General features: G+C 41.3%; 2 protein-coding genes across 5 annotated transcripts in view; one reads left to right on the top strand and one right to left on the bottom strand.

Annotated features, from left to right (window-relative positions):
* The first annotated feature begins 299 nt into the window (after positions 1 to 299).
* Positions 300 to 12,865, top strand: part of LOC105283194 (focal adhesion kinase 1) — a 46,352-nt gene continuing 33,786 nt past the window's right edge. Inside the window, exon 1 of the mRNA XM_011345774.3 lies at positions 300 to 636. The gene's annotated coding sequence lies outside the window, so the exon portion shown is untranslated. The remainder of the gene's footprint in view (positions 637 to 12,865) is intronic.
* On the bottom strand, positions 3,188 to 12,864 carry LOC105283193. Of its 4 annotated transcripts, none has more exons than XM_011345755.2 (4): positions 12,732 to 12,864; positions 9,217 to 12,275; positions 6,159 to 9,143; positions 3,188 to 6,069 (listed from the first exon to the last, which is right to left on the bottom strand). In XM_011345755.2, exons 3-4 carry the CDS (start codon positions 6,225 to 6,227, stop codon positions 5,287 to 5,289), a joined length of 852 nt encoding a protein of 283 aa, XP_011344057.1. In that variant the 5' UTR covers positions 6,228 to 9,143; positions 9,217 to 12,275; positions 12,732 to 12,864; the 3' UTR covers positions 3,188 to 5,286. The 4 variants fall into 4 exon arrangements, with proteins under 4 accessions (XP_011344057.1, XP_011344056.1, XP_011344054.1 ...); XM_011345754.2 differs by having other exon boundaries at positions 6,159 to 10,677; positions 10,758 to 12,275; XM_011345752.2 differs by having other exon boundaries at positions 6,159 to 11,368; positions 11,461 to 12,275.

Raw genomic sequence — 12,865 nt, 5'->3', positions numbered from 1 at the left:
ATGGCCGCTTAACGGATAACGTATCGGCTACAGCGTTCCGCTGCAACTTCTCGCAGTACACAAATTTTGAAAATTTCAAAGTAACTTCGAGGTAGCTGCAGCTTCCTCATTTCATTCAAGAGAGAAATTATTTAAGTACATCAAAAAACCACGTACACAATGTTAAACTTTTATGTTCTAATATTATCAATAAAGTGGACAATGAAGTCGGTTGCTAATGCTATTGGCGGCCACCTGTCGGCACCACTTACCATTGGCCGGCGCGGAGGGCGCGGGATGGCGCCACTGCGCAGCCGTATTGACAGGTGCCTCGGCAGCATGGCGACCAGTGTTTACGACAACTGATCGCGGTCGATCGCGTTCGCGCCGTTTCCCGGGTGAGCGTCGCTGGACGTGGTTGTTTACGGTGTGCCTGGTGACCGCGTTTCCACCTGACGCGTCCGAATCTCCGTGTTCTCGCAGCCGCGTACGAAAACCGCAACGGGAAGGCAACGTGCGCCCCTGGAACGGCCTGGAGCAGCGCGAAGTTGCGCGCGCTTGGCGGACCGGAGGTCAGGTGGCGGAATCGCTCGCTGCTGGACCCCGACGTGCTCGTCGCCGGCGGATTCCTCGACTACCACGGGCCTCGTCCTAATCGTAAGTTCACCGATCGATCATCGATTTATTTCGAACTCGAGATCGGGTCCGGGTGGCGTTATCTCGACGCGGCTTTCGCGGATTTGACAGCGGCGGGGAGAGGCCATCTTTGAGGCCATCCTTCGATATCGGTCGGCCCGGCGAAGTAGGATCGCGATTACGGGAGTCGCATTACATAAAACTCGCCGGACGACCGAATGCCGTGGGACGACGCGACGTCGCGTCAGATAATCGTTACGCACGGTGTGGGCGCGCGAGAGCCGCTGCCTGCGCCGTGGAGCGCGCGCGAGACGCAATTCCGCGAATCATCTCGCTGGATCCTGCCTCGACTCGCCGAATCTAATGATCTGCGTCACGTTGAATTGACCCGAATCCGAGCGAGGCTGACCGCCGCGATCGAACCTTTACGATTTACGATTCAGCCCGACAACGGTTTATTATCGAGGTTCCTCGTGCGATTCCGTTATTTGATCGCGGAAAAATTTCAAATCACGTCACGCGCTTCCTCGAGAAGTGCCCTGAGATCTTTTGCGCGATAATTTCGGTCGCATGAAGCGATTCTGCTCCAGGTTGTCTCGTGAGAATTGTAAACGCAATTTTGTCGATCAGCGTCCGCGTAATTACGCATGGATAAAATTTTCATCGAAATTCTCGACCTCGCGAAAGACGTTCCAGTCTGCATTCCGTTCTATTCTGCCGCAACCGCTACATTATTTTACCACGCGCGACTCGGCAAATGAGATTTTCGCTCGCGGACTTTTGCATCGAAAGGTATTCTGATTCATGCTGGCCGTTGTATCGGAACCTCATGCTGCGTTGCGACGCCACGTGCTTATCGGAAATTTATCGGGGAATCGTGAAACAGAAGTCGCCTTTTGCTCATCGCCGTCCACATCTCGTACCTTATCTCATTGTCTTATTTGACAATAACAGCATATGAAATCATTATTGGGCAATGCGCGGTGCATGCAAAGTGCTCCCTTTCCCGGCATAGTTTCAGCGTCCGGGGAAGAATGGTCGCTCCTGCTGGTGCACATAATTAAATTTATCGATCGCTGAGGGAAACGTGTCGCGGCGGCGGCACTCGAGAACGCGCGCGTTTCTAGATCGCTCTCGCGTTTGTCGCGCACTCTTCTTCCTTTTGTATGCACGAAAAGTGGAGGAGGAATACAATTTTGACGTCGAGTAGAACACATAATTATGCATGATAACCGTGAAGATGTGCCAAACTGTTTGATATAAAGTCTTGCTGCATTCCATGCAATTCATCTATTTCCACAACGAGATTCGTTATGAAAATAGATGAATTTATTGATATTTATAGTTTTTTAATTGAAAATCAATGCTGTTTGGTAGCTACATTTCATCAACTTGAATTATTCGTTCAAATATGGAGCAGATTCACAAGCAAGTTTGATTAAAAACGATTGCATGTTGGTATGTGAATCAGCTTGGCGTCTCGAACAACCACCTTATTCCATCTCTGTCGATCGGACAAATTTCCAAGCGAGTTGACCTCCAGATTGGGCTTTTGCCCCGATTGTTACAGCGCTGTCGCGCCGGCACTTGTATGACTTTTGCGCTCGCATACAGGCAGAATACGTAATGCAGAAAAGCATGCTTTATAATATTTTTTAAAATATTTAAATATGCGTTATCACATATGGCGTTGTAGCGATTTATATATTTAATATATACAAAAATGTTTCAAAAACGAAACTAGAAATTTTCTTCAAACTACTTTGCTGAAGGATTATGCGGAAATGATCATGTGAGAATAATTGTTGACGTGTTTCACAGCGTCGTATTGCATTAATTGTGATATTAGAATGTGAGACGAAGCGTGAACAAGTTTATTCCGTGCAAGTCTCAAACTATAGATCATATTGCAATGTTATAGAATCTACACGTCCTGTACCATGCTTTAATAGATCACGTAACTCTCGCAAACGTCGAGGCTCGGGTATCATCTGATTCTCACATGGATACGATATTCCAGTTGAATACGAATTATTGGATGGATAGGATATGTTATTACGTAATGCAGACTGTAATTCAATGCGCACATTCGTGCGGAAGAGAACTTATCAGGCTGGAACAATGTGTATTATATTTGAAACTCTTTAATATTCTCTTGCTACTTATCTACTCATAAATTTTACGTCATATCAAATTCATATAAATAATATCACATAGGAACAGGAGGGAGACATTTAAAATCGTTTAGATTTTGTTCTGGTCATCCAATCGCTACAAGTACCCGTTAAATGTTGCTAAGATTAATTGTACGCCACAGTAGCTGGAAATGATCTATTGTGTCTTAACGGCCGTGTCACACGCTCCAACCTTGAGTGTAAGTCGAGGGAATTGACCTTGAACCGGATCTGGAATCCTTTTTCTTTGGGGAAGGGTAATATGGAATTATAAAAGGGTAGTAGGTCTTGCATGTCATGCTAAAGTCCCATGCTCCAAGTTTCAACCAGCTGCGACCGTCTGGCGAATATTCTATTTAAAAGACTCATAATTTGATTGCAACCTTGTACACATAATTCTGTGAATTATTTATTTATTTCTTTGTTCACTTTTCATACATTTTCTTCATAGTTCTACAAAAAGCTTAATTAAAAGCATTTTAATCTTCTCGTAAACATAAATGCATATATGTACATTGAAAAAAAAATTTTGTTCAATGATCTAAACACATTTAGTTGTTTGAAGATTTAGTTAATGCAACAACTTTCTAATCAACCGAACTTAACTGTAGTCTACTTAACAAACTGTTCAATGCTAGTTGAAAAAAATGGTTCAACCATTTCATTTAGTTGACGGAACTATCATCATTTGGTTACCTTTAAGAAAAATCAGTCACCAGCATCGTTATATTTATTTCGACAGTCTCACGAAGTTAACTAAATGCGTTTATATCAGACATACAAATATTTCATTGTTTTAAATGGGAGAATTTGTTTGAATGGACTGTGTCTTTGTTATATGAGATAATGACGTTTTCATAAATTACATATATTCAAGACAACCAAATGTTTTGTTAAGTAAGTATACATTCTGCATTGTATAGACAAATTCTTAGGTAAGACTGACCCAATCAATTATTACTTGAAGTTTATGATAAGCTTAAATATTTACTTACTTTAACTGAATGTACATTTTGAAAGGTAATATATTTCAGACAATACAACTTAATTGTTTGTTGGAAAGTAAGGTTGTTAATATTTTGAGTTAACAAAATTTGGGACTGGTAATGTTAAACGTATTAACAACGTTAAATCAACAGTTATTTAGTTAAAGTGAACTACTCAACTTTCCAAAAGTACTAAGTAATTCTAACCATATATAGTGTTTATTTACTTCTAACTCATCTTTAAAATAAAACCAAATTTGTTTGGTTTAACATTGTAATATTCAGTTCTTTGAGAATATATATAGTTAAAGGCTTGAGATCTAATTTACATAGAACATAGTTAACTGCCCAGTCAGCATCGACCGATAGATGGCCAGGCCAGGCGTGACGTTCTCGCAAGAAACATTGCGTTATCACCTTACAAATAACCATCCGGAAAACCGTGCACGCGAAAATAATATAAAGTCAATAATAATATAAAGTCGTGGTCGAAAAGTTGTGCTTCACTATACGTGTGTGTAACCAACTTGGTCGTAATAAATTAAAGATTATATAAAATATAAAGTCATTCGAATCAAATATTTGGTTACCGTATTTTAATAGCTAGTTATTCCAAAAAAATGTTAATTCCAATTAACTAAATATTTTTTCTTGTTACCTTTCATTTGATCATAGGAAGTAAACTTTGATATCATGAAATGCCTAAATGGTTAATCGAATAAATTCGTTAGCTTTCGACAATACTTTTTATGTTACATAAATAAATGACTTTTCTGAAGAAACAAATATTTTGTCGAACTAAGACGTCTTCACACTTACTATAACTCGTGAATGGTTTGGACTAGCAAGAACGATAGTTCATTCAATTTAATTTATTACAAAATAAACAAAATATTTCACTTCATTAAAAGGATATTGTGTTGTGTTAAATAAACATAAAGTTCGTCCTACCCTACGTTTTGTCACTATGACTATATCCTTGGTTAAATGAAAAAATATAACGTTCGCGGTAATATTGATTTATATAGGTTTCAACTATAATGAAGTCGAACGAAAAAACTACACCCTTATTTTAAACATAGATTTTGTTGTTCTTTCATTATTTTTTGTTTGACACACACATCTTTTTGTTATCTCAATTAATGCTATTTTATGAGTCATCAAAACAACAATTTCTCTTCAATTAAATATACTGTAGAATGAAATAAATATTTTGTCTGCAATAACTAAATTTGGTTGGACCAAATTTAAAAATATCGTAATCATTAAACAAAATATTTAGTTCTTATTACATTGACATTTATTTGAACGTATCCGACCGCAGCATTTTGTTAAGTCAAATAATTGTTTTTTCGTTGAACAAATCTTTTTTCAGTGTATATGCCAGTTGCAATTGTTGATCGAAGACTGAAGTCATGATGTAAGGATTCATCAATTTTATCGTCGACTGTGACCTGTATAGGTTCTAATTTATTGACCAACTTCACACCCGAATCATCTGAAATCGAGAGTTAACGAGGCTTCGCCGTTCCATCTCGTTGTTTGTACTCGTAGCTTCCATTTTCGGAATTCTTATAATTCTTCCCGTCGTTGGTCTTGGTCCCTACAAAGCTAATGCTAACTGAACCGTCTTTCTGATTTTCCTCTTTCGTCTTCGAAGCTTGTTCCAGGTAAAATTCGCTCTTCGGAAACTTGACGCAATCCTTACCACGTGGCTTTTGCATCGATCCGGTTAATCTTTTGCAGAGCCGGATATAACTTCGCTTCCTTTTCGCGCGATTATCGACAGTCGAGGCATTAGCCTTGTCCACGTCCGTTCGAATCACATCAACGTCCATTTCGAGCTGCTTCCCTTTCGCAAGCTTTTCCTTCAACGTATCCTTAACATCCGGAACGTACAAGCGAATAGCCGCGTCCTTTCTGTTGCTTTCTGTCACCGCATTCTTGGGAACACTTTTAATCCGCACATCTTCGGTCGCAAGTTCTTTGGAAGCTTTATGCTCGTCCGATCCTTGCGACCATTTTGCGTCGAGCTGAATATTTTTCGTCAAGAGATCTGGTAGATGTTTCAATTCTGTTTTATCCGAATCAAAACCGACCCGGAAACCGACGTCCAGTTTCCGATTTGCAGGACTTGTTGGCATCGTTGTCTTCAACGGATCCAAAGAAGGAAACAGAAATCGTAGCTCAGGTTCATTTTCGTCACTTTTCTTGTAACTTTCTGTTGAAATTTCGAGAAGAGGATTGTTTAATTGTTCGGTCACACTTGTTACTTTTCCTGCATCGGGTATTTCCTGAAAAAAAAAATACGACAGGTTTGTAGTATAATTCAAATTTCACTGCGGATACCGTAAGACTAATAAGAAAGAAAAAGAAAACTCACCGATACTGTAGGTTTACCTAATATATAGAGGAAACCCGAGAAGGGAAGAGCGAAACTGAGAGCACTCATCGTACCTCGATTCAATCGAGAGAACGAACGTTCGTCAGACTAATCCTCACTATTTCTTTATGTAGCCCGAGAAGCGACTTGCTTTTCTCTCTGTAGTTGCTTTTCTATTCCGTTCCGTTTTAATGGTGCGTCACATGTACTTTCGTCCATTTACGACGCATTGTCTGTACAAAAACCAGTTTTGCCATTTGATTTTGCTGCGGCTAGTAATTGCCGCTTGAAGGCTGCTTTTTATATTGAAATTTATTGAGTTTAATTTTATAGTCATTTATTTTAACTGAATTATTTTTGTGTGAAGAATGTTCATGATTATGCAATTTTACTTTTTATTTTTATGAACCTTTGTTCATGCAGGAATCTTAATAATAATAATAATAATAGGGATTTATTGTCCTATCAGAATTGACTATTATCTTTTTCGTCGCTAATTATCCAGCTGATTGCACAGCGTCAGAAACATCTTCACGCGGTCGGCGAAATAATGCACCGAGCAATATTGCCTTCTGCCGGGATTCATTGATCCAGCCGGATTTTCAGCTATCAGCGAGTTAATGGTGCGTGGCTTGGAAATTTATAGTGCGTATAATCGAAAGTTCGCGTTCAGTACACGCTTCTTGCCTCGATGTATACATCCTGTTGATGCGGCCTTTTCGATGTACTATGATACTCTAAACAAAAAAATTACATATTCTCACGTTTCAGTTATATATACGTATTACGTGTACGTATATTGAATTGAGCATCACCATTATTCGTAATGTAATGTTTTCTTATTCCCGTAAACTAATCGCTTGGGCTGTATTTCTGTTGCATTGCTGTTTATTTAAACTACCGATGATATCAAAAAACACTATGTATCCTTGTAACATGTTAATCGTTAATATCAGTTATTTATCTACCTGAAACAATGAGCAACTTGCGCGCAATTGCAAACATGGCATCGCACTCATCGCACGACGTTCATAGCGGTTCTCCTTCGCGTTTCCGGTCACGCAATTGTCCGGTGCTTAATTAATTGTCGTCGCGATTGATAGATCGCTAGATTAGATAGGGTGAATGCATGAAATTCCTTTTTTGCTTCTTCTTTTTCCGAACTTTCGAGTAGAGATAAGAAGATAATATTAATATTACGAAATATATTCATATACATAAACATTCCATTTTTATATTCCGAAACGCGGTGCATGTTGGTGCATATTTTCACGTTAGGAAACCGGAAGCTGCAAGAAGCGCACATCATTTATTGTCATGGCCAACTGTTTATCCTTTTGCGATAGGTCGTAATCTTATCAAACAGCACTTTATGTCGTGAGTGTGATAAGGAAATCTGCCGCCTTAAGCATTCTCTTCACCCTTTCCGTTTTGGATTTATTAATCCACACTCACCGTTGTTCAATTAATTCAAAAAGTATTATAAATAATTAAACGAGGATACGATTTTAACGTATTATTCGATTTTCATCAGTAGTTTCAATTGAGAAATTTTTAGCCAAAAATCAATATCGTGAGATATTAAATTGATCCTTTTTATAAAATTATCCGTGGCTTTGCTGATCGTTCAGACGTGATGGCTTTCTCGAAATTGGAACATCTTATATTACGTACAACTTTATTCCACGATGATTCGCCGAGACATCTTCGGGCAACGCGAAGCGCATGCGACAATTTATGAATTGACGCGACTGAGGCAATTTAACAATGACATACTGACGAAATTTCCATCTCCGCGCGATCTCGCGATTACGCCAGCACGACAGAGCTGAGAACGACGACGACGACGAGCTCGCGTTTCCGGTAGAAACAATTTACCACGAGCATCGCGACGACTCTGACCGGATTACAAAGATGATATCAGTCATTTTACCACGGTAATTAACACCATCGGCCACAGACGCGTAAGCAATCTTGAGAATTGCAGTTCTTCCGTTCCTGATCTCGCGCATTCTCGTGCAGTTTCACGAAACGCAACTTGAACGTTCTATCGAGGGAAAAGAAGGATTTACGATAGAAATAATTTTTGCGAAGCTCCCTCGGGGTTTATTCGGCACTGCGCACTATTAACGACGGCTGCCCCTCATAAAATCCTCGCGCTCGTTGCATTCTTCCTTCCTCTTCTCGCGGTTCATTGACTTTGACTACGACGATCGCCCCCATTTCCGACCTTGCGTGTCTCGCAATTATTCACAGGTTGCTGCAGGATCATTGAATTCCTACTCAGAATTAGCCGCGATCGTATCTAAGAAAGAAGATTATGCTGAAATATGAAGGTAAAAGGAAAAATATCAAGATTGGAAATATTTAATAATCGCTCGTAGACAAGACGTTTTTAATTAAACGCACAATTCTAAATCGAGTCTCACTATAAAAAAGTAACTTTATAATAAAATCGTTTCTTTTTTGCTTGTTAACGGTTATACGTGAAAGAATAGATTAGATGAACAACATGCATCGCTCGAAAACCGTCGGTAGGCAAGACGAGCGATTTTGAATCGGTTCTTGGCGGTTTCTTCGCTCTGCTCGTTGTTCCACGCCGCTTTTTCTGCGACCGATAATAAGCGGTCGCACTAAATTGGTCGATCGTTTCAGGTGAGTCTGCCTACGCGGACCTAGTAGTTAACGTCCTCCTCCATTTGGTTATTATCCCGCGGGACGCAGCCACCTCCTGCATCTTACTTCCTCCCGTATTCATTCTCGTCGTTCCACACCTAGAAGAAATGAATGCCAGCGGATAAGAATGTAAGCAAGCTATTCAACGATTTGTACTATTTATTGATTTATTAATTGTCAGTTTTGGAGAGGATTCTAAAATGGTTGTAAGGAAGCTGTTCATTGAAATTCTTATCATCTTAGCCGCCCAGCAAAAAATTTAGGGAGCGTAATAACGATACGGAGTAATTGCAGGCAGCCTTTAGCGACCTGAAAACAAACGGTTTATCGTCAAAGTCCAGAACGTTTCACGTGTATTTTTCCCGACGCGTCGCTTCTTTACCTTCGTATCGTTTCTCGCCGCGCTCTTCTTTGCGCTTCTGCGGAAAAGGAAAAAGAAAAAAATGGGAGACGAGAGTGCAACGAGCCGCATCTTGTTCGGCTCTTCAGACATTCAAGCCACTTATTACGCACGGTCCCTCGTTCCGTAGGTAGCGGGGAAGATTTCCTCCTCCTCCTTCTGCTTCTTCGTCTTCTTCTTCTTGTTTTCCTTCCACCTCCGCTCCTCCATTATGTCCCTTTTCATCTCTCCCACGATCATGCCCTCACCCCACTATTCTATCCGCTGCCTCGCGTACTCGATGCGCCTTTACACGCAGCTGCAATTGTGGAAAAGAAACTTCAACCGGAGCAAGAAACTTCCACCACGGCTTCTTTTTCCTCCGCCCAAGGTTGTATCTCAGGACGAATCGCGGCTTCGCGTCGAAGGGTGTTACGCGTTTACACGAGTGATGAAAGAAGTTTCCGCGGAGTGAAAATCTCCCAGTGCTTTATGTACCTTGGAAAGACTCTGTGGAAGGTGGAGAGCTCTCGTAAACTTGAGAGACGTAATGGCGTAACAATAACTTGTTTACAGTAACGATAAAAAACGTATCCTACAATTTGCTTGTTAAATATTTTTTAGAGATAGCTGGAGGGGCGAGAGTATCTGTACATTTGCATAATAACGTCTCTAGTACGGATCTGTCTCAGTCACAAAGAAGTCAATCTGCAAATAGAGACATCGATGTCTATCTCGTTCATCTTGGTTGTATCTTCCAGTTAGCGAGGTCTATTTGCCGAGATCTTCTCTCTAACTGTCATCGGTGTGCATATCCTATTGTCCTAACTAGCGCGAGGAACGACTAACCCACTTGACCCCTTATCCGCTGAGTTCAATGTTTTCCATATTATCAGGAACATCCTTTTCAAAACGTCGCGCCTGCAAATTGGCGTAAAGTGCTCGAGCGACAATAACGTCCTCCTTCGTTCCGTCCTCTCTCTCTCCCTTGCTCTTCTTCGTCTTGTTGAAGCTCTTCTTCTCGTCTCGTCGCGGTCCAATCCACCGTGGGTGGTGAATGATTCAACCGCAAGTACTGTTACGTTCTATGAAGAACGACGCTTTGTTCTCCGGGTAGTCTATGATGCTTAGGCAAACAAGGGGTTGATGATCGGTCGTCAGCCCTGAAAAACTTGTAGGATCTTATTTAAAATTTATAGAGCATGGAAGAGAGAGAGAGAGAGAAAGAGTAAACATACCTTTGACAAACTTTTTAATTAATTACCTACCATCTAATTATCATCTATTTAACTATCTTGCGTATATACACGTGGTTATTTTTTTAATTAGTGACTCTTCCTGTTTCAAGTCCGCTGACGATGATGTATGACGCCGATTGCGTAATAATGTCAAGAGCATATCAGATTCTAGCCCTCTCTTATGGTATTGACCTTTCTGTCTGCACGCACGTGTGCTTCCGTGAGACTTAAAATAGACAAAGTAGGGTGGCGACAAATAAGGTCGGTTAGCTTGCATAAGAACGGGGTTAAGTCAACCCCACTCACCAAGTTTCTGGAAGATCCAAAGTGATTAATTCCGGTTTCGTGTCGTCGTTAATCATTCTTCAATCCGAGCACGTCAAGTAGAGCAGCGCGCTTCCAAAACAGTTTAGTACCAAGAAGAGATCTAAACTAGTTAATAATACGACGAATAATCATCGTCGCCTCCTCAAAAACGGACGAACAAGCCATGAAAGTGCTTTGATCTTGAAAGAAAATGTTACCAAGCACCAGAAGAGAGATTTTAGAACTCTTTCCAAAATTCCACTAAAATGCTCTAAATGAAAATAATTCTCCTTGAGCTTGTCTTGCGAACGTCAAATGGACAATACAACTTCGTTGTGATCTGCATCACATTACACCGCATAATAGATTGTTAATGAAGTTGCATGCTCATGCTCATTTACATTGCTGATCGCGCCACTGAATCGGAGCAGCGGTCGTCGACTGTCGGCAGTCGTGTTATGCACACCACAAACATCGGCTTTCCGTGTGAAATGCAACACGAGTAGTCGGAATGAAGCAAGAAAATAGACGAGAAACACCACGTTGCGACTTTTTTTTCCATTGGACCCAAGTTTTTCGTGTAATTCGGTGTCCACTTACTGCCGGCCAGACTAAAATACAGGTGAACACACTTTGATCGGCAATCTTGAAAAATTGATTGAGACCAACGCTCGCTCGAGGACGCTTCTATTTGCCGATTTACCTTTTTGTATCTTTTTGCATCTCCTGAGCAATCAGGACAAAAAGTTGCCGAGCATTTATCGTTGGCAACAGGATCGAAAGAACAACTCGGTGACGACTCGATGCCGTCATGTTCCCGCGGCAACGCGCGTTGTCACGCAACGTCAACGCACGTCGCAAGGCACGAGTCCCTCCTCGTGCCTTGCGCTGTTTCTACCGTTCGATTGAGTCACACTGATGTCACACATGGTTTAAGAGTCATTATGATCGTTTCCACATTTGCATCATCCTTGTTTTTACACCATTAGACATCGATTAATTTAAACGACACGGTTCTCTGATCGTTCGACTGGTTACCTGTACATTTTCTGGAGCGCATCCAGTGATGCGATCAATCGCCCTTATCGATTTTTACGACTACACCCTGACGACGCACGTGACCTAGATTCATTCACGGTCGTGTCCCAACGTCCGCCCTGAAGCACACTGGACTGAATCATCGTTCATGTTTCATTTATTTTTTCTTTTACAAAGATAGGACGGTATATGTGCGTCACTATCTCTCTTGTACAGTTCATAAAAATTACGTGTAGAATTTGATTACTCGATTCGCTGAAACGATACACACCTGATAAAACGGAAAGTTGCTATCAACTCCTTACGTCATATCATTGCAGGCAACCTTCGAGGACGCGTTGCTAATCGTCGCCAACGTTGGTCGACGATTTTTAATTTTCTTCCGCAGATTTTCTCTGAGGAATCGAGCCCGCTACCCTCGTTTCTTCCGAATCAATGGGAGATGGCGCGTGCCACGTAATTCGCCTCTTCTTTACTTGTCTGAATAAACAAAAAAGAGAAAATCTTCCGTTACATCGAAGTGGTAGTGACAGAGATAAACAACGAGACCAAGTCGAGTAAAGTTGAAGCAAGACAAATGATTAGGGAGGGCACTTTTCTATCGTTTTTGACGAGGTGAGAATCACCTCACGAAGAAAAATACACTGGAGGAATGTAAGGATTTAGAAGGACCAAGGAAGCTGGGCAAGGAGAAAAAAAGAGAAAAAGAGTAAGAGTTCACTTATTCATTTAAGTAGAAGGGAGAGACCGATAAGAGTGCGCTGATAGACCAACAAAGACGACAAAGCGAAAGGATAGAGGATAAAGCAATGTGAAAAGAGAGGGACAGGCTGAGAGAAAGAGGCGATATGATTGCGGTGAAGTGAGTGCGATAGCGTACAGAAGCAGACGGAGTGCGTATGTGAGCGAGGAGTGCGTATGTGAGTGAGGACATACGGTAGCTTCTCATAGTGAAGACAGTCGCTGTCCCGCCGCAAGGCTGCTCGCATCGTGCCGGAAGAGGAGGTTCACCCGCACCTTTCCTACGTGCGTGCCCCCCTGTTTGCGTCGCGTGTGTCGCTTCTTCCGCA

The sequence above is a fragment of the Ooceraea biroi genome, chromosome 3, assembly GCF_003672135.1.
Source record: "Ooceraea biroi isolate clonal line C1 chromosome 3, Obir_v5.4, whole genome shotgun sequence".
Lineage (NCBI taxonomy): Eukaryota > Metazoa > Arthropoda > Insecta > Hymenoptera > Formicidae > Ooceraea > Ooceraea biroi.
Note: the sequence above shows the minus strand (reverse complement) of the source record. Positions and strands in the feature narration are given on the sequence as shown.